The sequence below is a fragment of the Stegodyphus dumicola genome, chromosome 7, assembly GCF_044657685.1.
Source record: "Stegodyphus dumicola isolate Sdum_Otavi_A_Nest chromosome 7, ASM4465768v1".
Classification (NCBI taxonomy): domain Eukaryota; kingdom Metazoa; phylum Arthropoda; class Arachnida; order Araneae; family Eresidae; genus Stegodyphus; species Stegodyphus dumicola.
In genome coordinates, this window is record NC_140774.1 from 150,748,634 (window position 1) to 150,764,653 (window position 16,020).

The 16,020-nt window shown below is 30.5% G+C and overlaps 2 protein-coding genes across 2 annotated transcripts in view; one reads left to right on the forward strand and one right to left on the reverse strand.

Annotated features, from left to right (window-relative positions):
* LOC118187669 (core alpha-(1,3)-fucosyltransferase-like) overlaps positions 1 to 16,020 on the forward strand; it is a 631,908-nt gene that overhangs the window by 533,329 nt on the left and 82,559 nt on the right. The window lies entirely within an intron of this gene.
* The window catches only part of Lrp4 (LDL receptor related protein 4), a 1,066,574-nt gene continuing 1,054,158 nt past the window's right edge, over positions 3,605 to 16,020 (reverse strand). The window contains exons 32-35 of the mRNA XM_085821440.1: positions 15,509 to 15,567; positions 15,008 to 15,101; positions 13,866 to 14,004; positions 3,605 to 5,733 (exon numbers count right to left, since the gene is read on the reverse strand). Coding sequence (XP_085677566.1) covers positions 5,509 to 5,733; positions 13,866 to 14,004; positions 15,008 to 15,101; positions 15,509 to 15,567 — 517 coding nt within the window. The 3' untranslated portion in view covers positions 3,605 to 5,508. The remainder of the gene's footprint in view (positions 5,734 to 13,865; positions 14,005 to 15,007; positions 15,102 to 15,508; positions 15,568 to 16,020) is intronic.

Genomic DNA, 16,020 nt, shown 5'->3' on the forward strand with positions numbered 1-16,020 from the left:
AAATGAAAACAAACTTAACGCAATGCGAATAAAAGAAAACTAAGAAAAGAAGATTTTTAAATACATAAAATGAGTTTTAAATTAATTGCACTTACAAAGTAATAATAAAATTAATAAAACGTCTGAGAAATGTCATAATGACAAATGTTGCAGTCTGTTCAATGGCAGATAAAGAATTCTGAAGTGAAAAGGGATGAGGATAAAAGTTGAAACATTTAAGAAAAAAAGTAAGAGAAATTTCAGAGAAAATATAAAATTGTCGAAGAAATAATTGACATTATTAATACGAGATTACAAAGGATTAGTGGAGAATTGATGAGTTACTACCAAAACGGAATGACTAGTTTACTGAATAAAGTAATTGAAATTTTAACATAACAGGTTTATTAAAGAAAAGTAGCTTTAAATAAATAAATAGTAAATATTTTTTTTTTAAATAATTGCAAGTACGCGTAAAAAGAAAAAGATTATTCCATAAAAGCATATTTACGGAACAATAGCAAGTATGATAAAATTTTAAAGAAAGTAATAATTTCAAGCCTTAATAAGTTTAAATAATGAGGCACTAGTTAGTTTAAAAGCATTTCGGAAATTGGATGGACCATAATACTTGTAGAACAATGTATTTGGAGATAAAAGATCGAGACACAAATTTTAAAACAGAATTAATTAAATCCATTAGCATTTGTTGTAGATTTGCCTATAAAATAAATATAATCGAAAAATCAATATTACTTAATTAACACAAAAGTAATCAACCAAAATAAAGTAAAGAAGGTAGGTTTCTTGACAATTTCGCGCAGCTGGGAAAAAATCTGTTATTTACCCGTAATACTATAAAATTTATTTTATCCAGTAACATCCCCCCCCCCAAAAAAAAAATTACCCCCCCCCCAATTTTTTTTTTTTTATATATAAAGAAATTTATGAAGATTAAAACTGTACATAATATTGAAAAACAATGCATAAAATTCTCGGTTTAGTTTAAATATACGAGTATAATAACAATATAAGAAATTGATTGCCAGAATTATAAATTAAATAACATTTATTTGTAAAATAAAATTATACAAATTATTTTTATCTGATTGAAGCAAATGATTTTTAAGCAGTAAAATGAAGATGAAATAAAGGTAAGAAGTTAAAAATGTATAAAAAAATAAGCGCTAGAATAAAAATAACAAAAACTGCTTTAAAAAAAAGAGTATTCAGAGGAAGAGTTATTAAAAGAATAATATGGATAAGAAATGATACTAATTTGAAGCAACAACTCCAAAAGAGCTTATAAATGCAAGAGTTATAAAAGAAATCTGCAAAAATTTATGGAAGCTAGGTGCAACATTATGCAAATGCAATTAAGTAGACGGGAAAATAAAAACATGTTTGGAAATTACATTTAATAATAAACATAATTTTTAATCGTAAGTTTTTGCATATATTAATTAATATAAATATAAATAATTATATATTATTGAATAATCAAGAACAAATTAAAGAACTCGGAATTAAATGCAAATTTAAAATATAAACATTCAAATAAAAAAAATCAGAATAACCGAGAGGAAAGTGAAGAGAAAGGGAGAGGAAAATCTTGAAATATCTTCAAAAAAATTAAAAACATTTTATAATTTTTTTTATTTTTCTTGAATATGTTACTTTTTCTTTCATGAAGTAATATAAATACATTTCAAAATGGCAAATTAATTAATGAAGAATGATTGGCAAAATATAGCATAAATATATTTCAAAATGACAAATTAATTAATGAAGAATGATTGAAAAATATAGCATAAGAAACTTTTTATCAAGGTTTAATGTAACAATGTTTTAAGCGCTTGATGTTTTTGTAAAAGAGCAAAGTAATTAGATCTTAAATGTAATATATATATATATATATATATGTAAGACAAATTAAGATTACATAAAGGATTAAATTAGCAGCGTAAAATTAAGGTCCCCTCTCTATTCTAAAAATAGTAACCTCTATTTACACTTCGTCATTTCGAGATTAATTCATGTCATATGGTTCTTACGTAATTTTGATGATGTTACGTAACTAAATTCTTACGTAAAATTAATTATTTCATAATTCGATTAATTCTTACGTAACTAAAACTCAAACAGCCAATAGTAATTTTATAGCAATATTAGCTATACAATCAAAATGCATGGAGAACCAAAACTAGCTAACCCTGAATTAAGATTTCACCCTGAATATAACGCACTTGCTTTCTACGCTTTCGCCTAGCTGGACTGCAATCTGCCTGTTATTTTTTTCTTACTGCAAATTTATCTAAAATGTATACTTTTTGGAATAGGCACAATTAATTTGCCAACTTGTTTGTGGCCGCAACTTTTTGATGAAATAAAAGTTAAATTAAATATACCTTGACTGCCAAAATTCTTATTCATTGTGGATCGGCGTTTTAGCATTCTACGGCATCAAAATTCCTGCTGGTCATTACTTCTGAGTTTGATTATATCACACACACATATATATATATTACATTTAAGAATCTCATTCAGGAATAAGTCGAGAATCATTTAATAATGTGAGAAGAAGCTTCTAAAATATCATGCTAAGCGCAAAAGTAAAATAATAATTAAAAAAAAAATCAAATGCTAGTAAAAAACAAAATTAAAGTATACAATATTTGGTACGCTAGTAACATAAACCATATATTAAAAAACACTCCTTAATGAGCTTAAAAATTAAGAAAAAACTTCTAAAAAATCAAATGTCAGAAGCGTAAAACTATTTTACACATTACTCGGAGGAAAATACATTTTTTAGAATATAATTTATTGTTCTAATAACGAAATCAGGAGTGTAATGGAAAGCAATGAAAATTATAGCGATTTCTCTCTACGGTTTTCGAACTCTAATCTAGAAAAGTTTATTTTACTCTAAATGCTTTTCAATTTTTTTAGTGTACAGAATTTATTAGTAGGATAACTAATTAAGTTGCAACTAGAGTGAACTGAAGGTATCCTTTTCTAAATGATGCTAAAAATGAATACTATGTTCTTAATAACGAAACCACCCGATGATATATGTATTTAGCCATTTTATTCAAAGTGTTAACTAGGAGATCACGCATAGGTGTTTATGACATTGTTCTGCGGATATAAAATCTTCTAGCAGCAAAGCTCTGTTTTACTGTGAGACTCATGTTGGCTTAATTGTAACTGTTTTTCACCTCTCGTTCATTTTCTTTAAAATATTCGAACTTGTATTGTACATGCGTACGGCAACGAAGCTGAAACGCATTTACAGTAAAGAACTGTATTAATAATATTCTAAAATATGTTCAATTTTTAGGATAAATAATACTTAAACTGAGTAAATGCAATTTTGCATCATATAAGGTGAATATAAAATAAAGTATACACAAATCTTACGGTTGTTAAAACAAAAATAATGATTACTTATTAAATGAAGAAAAATGCATTTTTATGATTATAAGAGAAAAGGTAATAGAAATTAGATTGGCTGATGCAAGATTAAATTAAAGAGAGCAATAAAGATAAATCAAGTCAAAATTAATTTATGAACTCAGAATAAAAATGAAACTTCTAAATTAAAGAGCCGTAGAAAATATTTGGAAGTTGCCATTCGTAGAATAACATAAAATTCAAGCAATATGATTTGCTTAAATCTGAAATTCAAAAAACAAATTTGAGGAAAAAATTTGTTTTGGGAAATATATCTAGTATAAGAAAGATGCATGCATGAATAGATTGTAGAAATAAGTTTAAAAGTTAAGTTCTGATAAAAGGTAAATTTACAACAGTATAATTTCAAAAGAAAAGCGAATAAAAATAAAATATTTAAACAGAAATCGTTTTTAAATTTGTTATTATATAGTATAAAAAATTGCTTCATTAAATTTTAGAGCTGTTTTTAAGCGTCTCAATAGAAGTTTTACTATTTAATCTCTCTGGTCTTACGTGTTGCTTATTTCTACTGAATTTTAAAACTGTTCATCAGTAATTTATAAATTATGTATATATTATATATTAAATTTTAGCCTGTGCGTTAATTATTAAAATATTCAAGAAAATATTCAAATTTTTGTTTACGCTTCTTCAGAACAGAGGTGAGTCACAATTTTAAACTACAGTAAAAAAAAATATTTTTGACTTCATCAGAATTGTGCCATGAACAGAAGTTTAATCGAGGGTAATTAAAATCTTATTCCGTAAATGATGAACAAAAAATATGTCCATTATGAAGTTTGAGCAAACATGCAACTGTTAAAATATATGATTTCATGCACAATATATAAACAAAATAAAGTGAAATGAATTATAAATTAGCATTCTAAATATACTAGCCCCATAAAACATGACAGGTGATAGGTGACGTAGGACGGGGACGCCTGGTGTTTAACAGAGTTAAACAGGCATATGTCCCGCGTCCTCCACTATCCAGAGGCAACAACTGCCTGGGGATGACAGAAATAAAATGGTTTAATACTGGTAAAACATTTTGCTTTGGCAATGTTAAATTTACATTATTATTTTCAATTTTTTATTTAAAGCCCCTTTTACACTAGGGCCTAATTATCTGCAGTGGCTTAATTATCTATTAAATTCTCACAGAATTTCATTAAGATTATGTCTATGTCTATTTAATTCCTGTGCTTTTTTTTTAATCTTTACTTTTGACTTTATATTGTAAGGACTCTAGATCACAGCTTGTTTTTAATCAAAGTTCTTTAAGTGTATAACTGAAATCTGTATGGTGAACGTAAGTAATTGGAGAACGGGAATGATAACTGCAATGAGGGTCACTCTATTTTAAACTTTCTGTCATAAGGGAGTAAGAAAATTCATAAAATTTCTTTTAAAATTTAAAGTCAGCAATTTTTGCTTGAATTTATAATGCAGTTTCTAAACGTTTTACTTTTTCTTTTGTTTATTAATTTCCACGATGCTAAAAATAATTTCTGCAGCCAGTGTGACCAAAGACTCTGTCTGCAGTACAGTTATTCGTACAAAAAAGTCAAGCCTACAATTAAATGTGGACAGATACCAGAATATTACACGAAACATTGACAAATCACCTGATATTTAGTGCTTTTAAAACGATTCTTAAGAGATTCTTTTCGGAACTTTCGAAACTTCTATATCATGAAATTCAAAACTGTTCCATATGTGACATATTCTGCAAAACTTCAACCATTACCTTAGCAGGCTACTTTAATTCCCATATGGATGCAATACAATTTTTAATTGGCAGCACATCCCTGCTTAACATTTTCAAAAAAGTCTAAGAAATTAGCCATGATCCCTGAAGCAAATCTGGTGTGCATCGATTGCAATTATAGGTCGGTTACCTTGAGCTGGACCGTCATTATATAGATTTGTTTCTTTTTCATATCCAGCTTGCAGAAACCGATCTGCCCTGTACGAAAACATGACAGTTTATCGTAAAAACGATTCCCTAATCGATTAATCGATATCCATGAAAAACAATCCAGGGAAAAGTAACAGGCAGATAGCTCATATATCCGTCTCTACTGTATGGAAGGTGACGGTGCTGTGTTCACTGGGTGGTGCAATAGACCCTTTGCAGGGACTGGCACCTGGTCCAAAGCCCTGCCTGCTGTCTATTCTCTGGCGCGGTGCTGGTGGGGGAAGAGCTAAGCTCGGCAATTTGTTGCGATAAAGAGAGGAGACTTCAAGGTGGTTTAATTTTCCTTCTTTACAAAGAGCCATCTTTCTAGCCTGGAAGAAAACATTGGCAAAAGTTAGATTATTGTGGAAGTTCAGAACTACCATTAATATGAAATGATATAATAGCACATTGCAAAGCAATACGTTTTATAATTTATCGATAACGGCTATTAACACTTTGCGGAATGATTTCATAATAATATATAGCTGATTATAAAACTGATTTTATAGCAATGTTGTTAGAATAGTATCAATGCAGATCTTATGAATTAATTCTTTATCAAAAGCTTGTGCTAAAAGCTAATGTGTTCTTAATATAACCCAGACAACGCGTGTGTGCTGTGACGTTACTATTTTGCCTTGCATGAATTCGTCTTGTGGCACTAAATTTGGGTTTTAACTAACAAAGCTGATTTTAATTCACACCTTTCCTATTGTCTCATTTCGTCACGGTAGAGTCCATGACAGAGATTATGCAGATTTGGGTGACAAGCATTTTATTTTAAAGGAATATCTCGTAACCATATGGTAGATTAGATTTACGTTGGCTGAATGCCATCCAGCTTGTCACTTTGCTAATAGCGGCTGCTGCTTGTTACAGCACAATTGGTTGGTAATTTAAGATTTTGAGTAGCTGTTAGTCGTCGAAACGTTCATTTGTAGCCTGTGTTAGGAAGTAATTACATATGTTACTTCCAATATATTTAAAAGTCGGTTTTGTGTTAATCGTCAGGTGTCAAAATAACTTTGTGCTGTAATATTTTTAGTTTAACCCTTACAAGTAACGTTGTAAATACACTTAATTTAAACTGCATATTTGAGTACATTTATTTTCAGTCTCTGAACTAGTAATGAAAACTCACTAGGTTAGTTTCAGTGTAACACCTGAAGAACAGAAGTTGTATTTGACTAGTTGAGAATTAGAGTTAATCCCATATAAGTGTTACATTCTTAAGTTTCATATTAGACATTTCAGTTTAATAGCGTAAAGTAGTAATAGTATAATATTAAATATACACAAATGCATTTTCTGGCTTGATGGCTAATGATTTTCTGGTAGAAAAAGTTACTAATACGTTTTTAAACCGAGCATTGACAAAGCCATCAGTGGTTATACCTCATTTGTCGCATGTGAAACCTCTATTTTAATGAAATGGAATACAAATATCGATGCTATTTTGTGTAAGAAATCCTAAAATCTACCAAAAGTATCCATCTCAAATTTTGAACTATCATACAAATGCATTCGATTGCGCTTCACACTCTTGTTTCCCGTGTATGAAAACATATAATTTAGCATCATTTCCTTGTATTGAGTATTAATAGTCGATATGAAGCATCTTGCGTTGAGAATTAACAGCCATATGAAGACTGTCAGATTAAGGTCAAATACAGAAACTGTGACTGAAGCAATTTCACTAACTAGCCAGAAAATGTTTTTAGGAGTAATTTAAAACTTAAAATGCTTTTCTATTAATATACCCATCGCAATAAAATTGTCTATCAATCTCTGTCAAATTAAAAATTTCATGAAACCAAGCGTAAATATTCAAATCCAATCTAGTTAGGAGTATCCAGCAGATTTACCTGGTTTATCACTGATGGACAAATACAAGAGCAACAGCAATGCACCTCCTTCTCGATTCGAGAAGCTCACAGCCCATTCTACTCTTTAGTTTTCTTTCCCCCCCCCTCAAATATTCTTCTTTACATGAAGCAACATCCTTAGATGAAAATTTGCCACTACATAAAATACTATTAGTAGTGTGTCATGGATTTAAAAAGCGTTCTTGTTGTTACTGCTATTAGCAATCCTCCTGATCTCAGCCAGACAGGTCTACGAACTTTGTCGCGGCTCAGATACAAACGATAACTCTTGTCTTTTATCAAACAATAGATTAAAAGTGCCAATACATCATAGGTGGTTTTTTATAAGTTATATATTACTGATTTTTGTCTTCGCTAACATATGCTTTTAGTGGAAAGATAACTATAGGAGCTTAAATGCCTTAACTATCTCTGTCTTCTGCTGCAGATCTGATAAACTATCGTGATTCAATTCATTATACTCTGCATTTGTTTACTCGAGTCTAAAATGATTTTGTAATATATGAAGTCTGCTGAAAATATATGAAATATGCTGAAAGCTAATGTTTAGTTAGGTAAATTAACATTAACTTAGTGTTTTACAATGATTTAGGATTAAATTTGAATTTTTTACAATATTTTGCAACTTAATGAAAAAATATTAATAAACGAATCAGCGCCATTTTGCAGTAAAAAGTAAACTACTTTATTTCAGCTCTATATATTAGATTAATTTTTATATGCCTCATATGGAGCCATGTATAAACAAAATATAGAATTTTGTTTTTAGAGAGCTAAAACTGACATTAAAATAATTACAAAATACATTTTCATTATCCAGTACAACTTAAATTAGTAAAAATATATATTGAATAATCTCATGTGAAATTCTAATTGAGAATAAAACTATGAATAATAGTTCATTTTTTATTAATAATTGCGAAAACTCAACATCATAGGATAATGGTTGAGGGCATCCTCACTAAAATCATAAGAATATTATAAATAACTAAAATAAATGTATAAATGAGCTTTTGTTCTGCTTACTTCAAAGAAGAAGAATTTACATTAAATCTGAAAAATAACTTACTCGTGATTAAAACATAACAAGGCTTTCAAGATAATAACTAAGTTAATTGATTACTTGTCTACTTGAAGTTACCAAACGAAAATAAGCAACCCACTTTTCAATAGCAAAAAGATTAGCAATTAGTATTTAAAGCTAATGCATGTCTAAGTTTACAAAAACATCTCGAAAACTCTCGAAAACAATGAAAGTTTTAGATTTGCTGTTAGCTCTCGATTTTCTCTAGACATTAAATAAAAATACATCCAAATAAAATTTCAAAGATTTATTTCCAGATATATTGAACTTTGCCCATCCTCGCAATTAATTATTGAAAATGCATCAAATTCAGAATTATTCTTCTATGACTAATTTTAAATTTAATAACTAACCTTCCTTTATACAATCACTTCCAAAAATAGTGTTAAATCTCGTTGAAATTCCTGATAAAGAATTAGCAAATTTTAAGAATGAGGAACAGTAGATTTTAAGTATCAGATCTTGAAAGTTATAATTTTAGCATGTTATTCTTTCTTATTTAGTGACAGAAATTATTATATTCTTAATATTATACAATTTACTACAAACGTTTTTTCTTCCTCACAAAATATCAGACTCTACGTCTAATACACCTTGACGTTACTCCACATAAAAAGGCACCTGAATTTTTAGGACATTTTCTGAAAAGCATTTATGATAGCAAATTGTTGAATATAGCATACATTCTGTCCAATAAGACCTCTAAATTATGCACTGACTTGCGTACACTTAGTTCTTCATGAGTCTTTCCCGCAGGATATTGTCCAGATGGAATTACGTGCATTCCATCCCAGACGATCATCTAGGATAAAATGCAATGAATGATGATGTTTATCCTAATTAATTCTTCAAATTTATTCAAGTATGAACGAAAGTCGTTGGTACACAGAGAGGGAGAATGAACGTTCCTATAGGAAACTGGAGCTCAAAGCAATCCAGCAATATATATGGATATGCTTTCCAATTAGTTACTGTGGTTACTTATGGAAACAACGAGAACAACTTTCAATATCGCCAAGTTAAAAAATTTCAAAATTTCGTTTTAGTCTGGAGCTTGCTGTTGGCCACCTGAAGTAGTTTTATGTAAGTCACAAAATGCTCTTTCAATACATGTTTAAGCAGAATTGATACATGCCTATTATTTATTAAATAAAAGATAGTTTTCTACATACTGGTGTATAAACATCAACATTGCAATATCTCCAGAACAACATAATATTTCGACTATTATACTATACTTTATCATATACTCATGATGATGGTTTGTGCCGGCACATGTAAAACAACGCCCAATACTTGCTACTGATTCTATTTGGCATATGCAAATTTGTCAAAAGTAAAGCCAAAAACACTCATATTTTTATCCAAAATACGTTAAAGGATTAAACCGAACAGATAAGTTTATTATTTAATCAAGACCAAACATTTATAGACCACCTACATAAGAAGTTAGAGGCCTTCACAGAGAACTTTTCTAAATTGCATCTCAAGTGAAGGAAATAGCAGAAACCACATGCCACCTCTTTGTGCAACTGCAAGAAACTTAACTTGGTTTCAATTAATAAGATCGGCCTAGACAGATAAAGCTACCGTCACTACTATACGCGATATGCTATTAAACTGTAAGTTATGCCAGCCATTTTAAAAGAAATAACAAATAATGCTGTTGTAAAATATAATTTATCTGACCATCGTATAAATTCTAAAAAAAGAGGTGCATTTCAAGGAAAGCAGCTATAGACTTTACCTGATTTAAGCATGGGCTTCCAATAAACAGATTCGTTAAGCAATATTGCTTCCAATGTATAAGTTCAAAGGCATTTACTTTCAACACGATGTTTCTCGAAGTAAAGCGAGAATTTTAAGCTAGAGTAATTGTTATGGTTCTATAAACATAAAATTAAATTTTTGTATGGTCACTATAAAGCAAATTTCTGGTAGTAAAATATCAGTTATGTTTTTCTTGAGTTTTAAAAAAATTTAAACATTTTTACTTTAAATATTTCTGCTCCCAAAATTTGCAGAGATGTATGTACTTCACGTGTACATGAGGCCAATCAGTATTAATTTTATTTTTGCTGAAAGAAGGTTTTATATACGACGTAAGACAATCTTTGGTTTTCTAATATCTTCGTGAATTTTGCACACAAAATGTATGAAACTTATTGTATTAAACTTATTAATACAAAAATAAAAATTACGAAAAAAGACGAAGTTTTTTGTTGTACATGAAACTGAAACGTATCAAACTGATAGGTTTATAGGGTATTTCTCCCGCCTTCTTAACATGCCTTCGTGGTGTAATGGTCAGCATACTCGACCCGTATTCGAGAGATCCGTAGTTCGACTCCCGGAGAAGACATTGCTCATTTTTCATCTCTCCTATTTCGAAATAACCTAATGCCTCTACAATGGCGTCGGAACTAAAAAGGTTAGTGGATGATCATTCTCCACCACCAGGATTTGGCGGCTGGATTCCCTAATTCCCAGTCGCCCTTTAAAAGGTGGAGCATATAAGGTATTTGTTCCGCCTTCTTAACATCTTAACATGCCTTCGTGGTGTAATGGTCAGCATACTCGGCGCGTATTCGAGAGATCCGTGGTTCGAGTCCCGCTGAGAGCATTGCTCCTTTTTCATCTCTCCTGTTTCGAAATAACCTAATGTCTCTACAGGTTCATTATTCACAGAACTTCTAATTCCGACTACTATAACTCTCTTATTAATGAATGTAACTGGGTGTTCTTTGCCTAGGTTCAACGCTTGAAGAAATAAAATATTTAATCATCTCCTTCAAGCACCTTTTTGTTAAAGTTTTTATTGGAAATAATCTTAGAGCCAGCTCCAAGTATATGCGACATAGGCATCCGCGTAAGGCGTCGATTTTCGAAGGGCACTATATAAGTTATTTTACCAAGTGACAGTACAATAAAAATACATATCGCTGTGAATTAACTATTAGTATGTTTAATTTTTATGGAATGCCAACTCTGCTCATTATTTACGGTACCAGAAATGTTGCAGAGAACCTGAAACTAACATTCCTATCTAAGCATCGTAAATTCTTCACCCGGTATCATGCTAACGATAGTAAACCTACCTACCACTTTAATTATCATACAAATCCCTTACCTTAGGAGAATTATTATACATTCTGCGCCGATCCGAAATGACTGCGTAAGGGCATTTTCAAATGCTACATAGTATTGATAATTTATGACAAGCAGAGGAATGGCATGATCGATTGCAACAATTGTTCTCTGAAATTATTGACAAGTAATCATTTCAACCTGAATAAGTCAGGGGGAAATATTTGAAAACCGATTGAGCTTTGTCGTTTGCAATTTTAGACAAATCAGCAGAGTTTACGTTTCAGGTGACAATTAAATTTTGGCATCTATTTGTTGGAAGTACAATAGAGCCTGAGTTCATATTGATAATGAGTAAATTATACATGCCTTTCTAATATTTGCGTAAATGGATTTCATTGCATTAAACAATATGCCCAAAAGATTCACTGATTGGTGTCATGGTACGGAGATTTTATAAATAAATCATCGGAGTTTAAATGTCCTATATTTTCCAAATTATAGGTGGCGCATAATTTTTATATTCTCGTAATGAAAAAAAAAAAAAACCCTTAAATTTTGAGTCTGCAAACTTTCTTTTGTCATTGTTTTGTCATGTCATTGTTTTGTCTTTTGTCATGATTCCTTTTGTCAAGAAGCATCATTTTTTTTGTTATAAGATGAATATGGATGCAGATGTGGTTTTTGCTAGATAATTACCTTGTTGTAGGTACGAGTTTCATTTACAAAATGGCGAATTACAGCAAAAGGCGTTTTGTGTTTTAAAATATGCAACGAGTTTTCTCCCGCCTTCTTAACATGCCTTCGTGGTGTAATGGTTAGCATACTCGACCCGTATTCGAGAGATCCGTAGTTCGACTCCCGGAGAAGACATTGCTCATTTTTCATCTCTCCTATTTCGAAATAACCTAATGCCTCTACAATGGCGTCGGAACTAAAAAGGTTAGTGGATGATCATTCTCCACCACCAGGATTTGGCGGCTGGATTCCCTAATTCCCAGTCGCCCTTTAAAAGGTGGAGCATATAAGGTATTTGTTCCGCCTTCTTAACATCTTAACATGCCTTCGTGGTGTAATGGTCAGCATACTCGGCGCGTATTCGAGAGATCCGTGGTTCGAGTCCCGCTGAGAGCATTGCTCCTTTTTCATCTCTCCTGTTTCGAAATAACCTAATGTCTCTACAGGTTCATTATTCACAGAACTTCTAATTCCGACTACTATAACTCTCTTATTAATGAATGTAATCTGTGCGAAATGCATTTTAAAGGCAGTATGATACAGGTCCTCCAATCCAACACAGTATGGTGTGATGGTAGTGACAGACAAAGAATAGTCGTAATCTATACTTTATATATACCCCTAAAAGGGCAAAACACCCGAAATAGAGAGAGCTTTTGGGCGTAGCGAAGAAAAATTAACAAACTGTATTAGCCTAGAACTTTGCATACACAGGCAAAAATTTGGACGATTTTGCTAGGATGATGTCAAATGAAACAATGTCTTTTGCAGATGTTGCAACATTTAGAGCTCGTGATCATATCAAGCGATATGAATTTTATAACTGCTTGCAAGAATTATTGCGACGTACACACACAATAGGTAGATTAAAGGAGAGTTCATAGGTGGGCACAATAGGTAGATTGGAGGAACCTAGCAAAGTACAAAGTTTTCATAGAATACTTCGTCCACGAAAGTTTTAGAACTGGCCCATCGATGTGTTGCTGCTATGATAAGAAAGGCATCTAACAGATACTGCGCAACCTACTGTTTTTGAAAACAACTTGTCGTCTTACAAACCAATTTGAAAATTATTTTCGCGAAAATTATACAGCTAAGATCATAAATATTTAGGACTATTTCGGAGTTAAAGCTTCTAAAAAACAAAGTTCTGATGCACCAAGAAAGCCGCAAACCGACAATGCTTGAGCCATTCCTCTAATCGATAAAAGTTAGCTTTTTGGTATTAGTATGTTTTCTTTTAAATTGTTCCAATGCATTACAATTAAAGTTAGAATTTAGCTTCAAGTACAGGGAACAAAAGTTTCTGTGCTTTAAACTACAATTCGGTACATATCTCCTGTTTCATAAAAGCGCATGGATTCGAATTCATAATGCATTCTTGAGGAATGCTGCCCATGTAGGAGATTTTGTACTAGTTCAGTGTCTTTACCATTCAACAACTTTAATAAGGATGCACTAATTGTTTAAAATTTTCCTATTAGTTGTCGGTTGCTAGTAACAGACTATGTTTTCTCTTTTGGCCTAAAAACTATATACATTTCTTGCAGCTACTTATATTCTGTTTTTCCAACTTATATTTCCTTTATAAACTTTTATACTACGCATGAATACTAATGTGTTGGAAACTAGGTGAAGTTGTATCTTTTAATTTATTAAAAGATACCTGTTTTTTGTTATTTCTGTGCTGGGACTTCCATGGCCAGACGTTTCGATCTGTGGGGACGCCATCCCCGTTGGAGGCACTGTATGTAGGGTTGGAGAAGGTAAACGTGGCTTCCAACTCCTCATGGCGGCGCTTTTTGCTGAAATTTAGAACGAGTATTCTTTAATTCGGTTATTTTTATAATCGTTACCAAACACAGATATTTCGTAGCTGAAGATATTAAATTCGAATAAATTAACAAATATTTGATGAGGTTTGAATTTAATGAACTAACTAAAAATGGACCTAATAATGATAATAAATCCATCTAATAATGAAACACAGAAAAACCACGATTTGCAAACCAATTTGATACGCACATGGCAATATAATATAATGAAATATCAGTATAAATATATTACAATATAATAAATGAATAAAAATACTATATTAAATATAATATAATATAATAATAATATTATAACAATATAAATATCGATAAAATTATAATCACAATATCAATATCAATAATAATGTCAATGAGAATAACAGTATCAACGCAAAATCAATATCAATATAATTTACACATATAATGTAATATCAACGCAATGAATACAATATTTGAAGTATCTTGCATTTAAATTTAATAACTGAATGTGACTGACTATAGATACCAACACACAATTCAGATTTTTAGTGCTATTAGAAAAAAATGAAATGATAGATATTCCATGTAAGAAAGAGATTTTAATTTCTAACGCTATATCATTATGCTACATAATAATGCTGTACTGTAATATTGTGGAAATAATCGTTTATTTGTGATTATTAAATGTCGGAATGGGTTTTTAATTTATAATGCTACACTAATTTATTATATAATAATGCCTATGAATGTACACGTGGTAAATGTTCAGCATTTGTTTTTTCTGCAATTATCGAATGAATATAAAATTATTTTATTTACGATGCTACGCCACGCTTCGATATGATGGAATTAGGGTATCCTTTTTATTATTTAATTATATAATTTACAACAATAATTACGCTTACTTGAATAACGGTAGCAAAGCTCTACATTGCTTTGATTATCTCATATCAATGTTTGGAAGAAATAGCCCATTTAGAAAAGAGATTAATATGAAAAAGAAGTTTTCACTTACTTTTTTTTCCAAAATACGAGTGCTATTGTTAAAACAAGTCCTACTATTAGAAGAATGACACTCAAGGCTATATAGGCAGTTTGAAGGACTGGATCTAAAAGGGAATATGGCATTTTTGAAACATAGCGAAAAGTTACCGAGTACTAAATGTATTCAGAGAAATAATAAAACAGAACTCAATAATTGGTACGTTATAATACATGAAGTTGTTGAAAAGGTTTTAGAAATTACATAAAACTAACAATAATACTAAAGAATTAGAAGAAAGAACTTTTAAGAAAATGCGAGAAAAGTATATTTTTAAAAGGTTCAGTATTTTAAAGATCTATATAATTTTATGTATCATATTGGGTAGAGCTGCTTTATAAACATACCGATATTTTGAAATAGCATCCATATAAATGTAATACAATGAAATGATAAGATATTCTTCAGGCAATAACCTATATTTAAGGAGTTGGAAAAAATACTCACCTGGAAAAAGCAAATCGTATTACTTACCAGGTGGAGGAAAACCGATGATATGACATCTTCCCAACTGCATATCTATATCTGTACACCTAATAGAAAAATATTGCACAGTTTACTAAACAATTAAGTTTAAAGTAAGTAAATTTATTTAAATGCACTTAGTCTTTGTGAAATAACCACAATTTAATCTAATACACGCATCTGAAAGGGAACTGTTCTAATTATGCAAGTGTAATAGCATGCAGCACAAAGGAATGTGTTTTAAATATGACTTAACATGTTAGCTTCTTTCTATTACAAAAATAAATTAGAATGAAAATAAAAATACGAGTCGCAAATATATGATACCTCTATAAATAAATAAGACAAGAAGGAAAATCCAGCAGAAGTAGTTTTATAGGTATGTGTTACTTATAAAATCATATTCTACTCTTAAAATAATATTTCAGCATCGAAAGGGGAATGTAATAGCTTTAAATAGTGCTACTTATATATTAATGCACATATAATTTATAATTAATTCTTTATTTAATTATCATCTC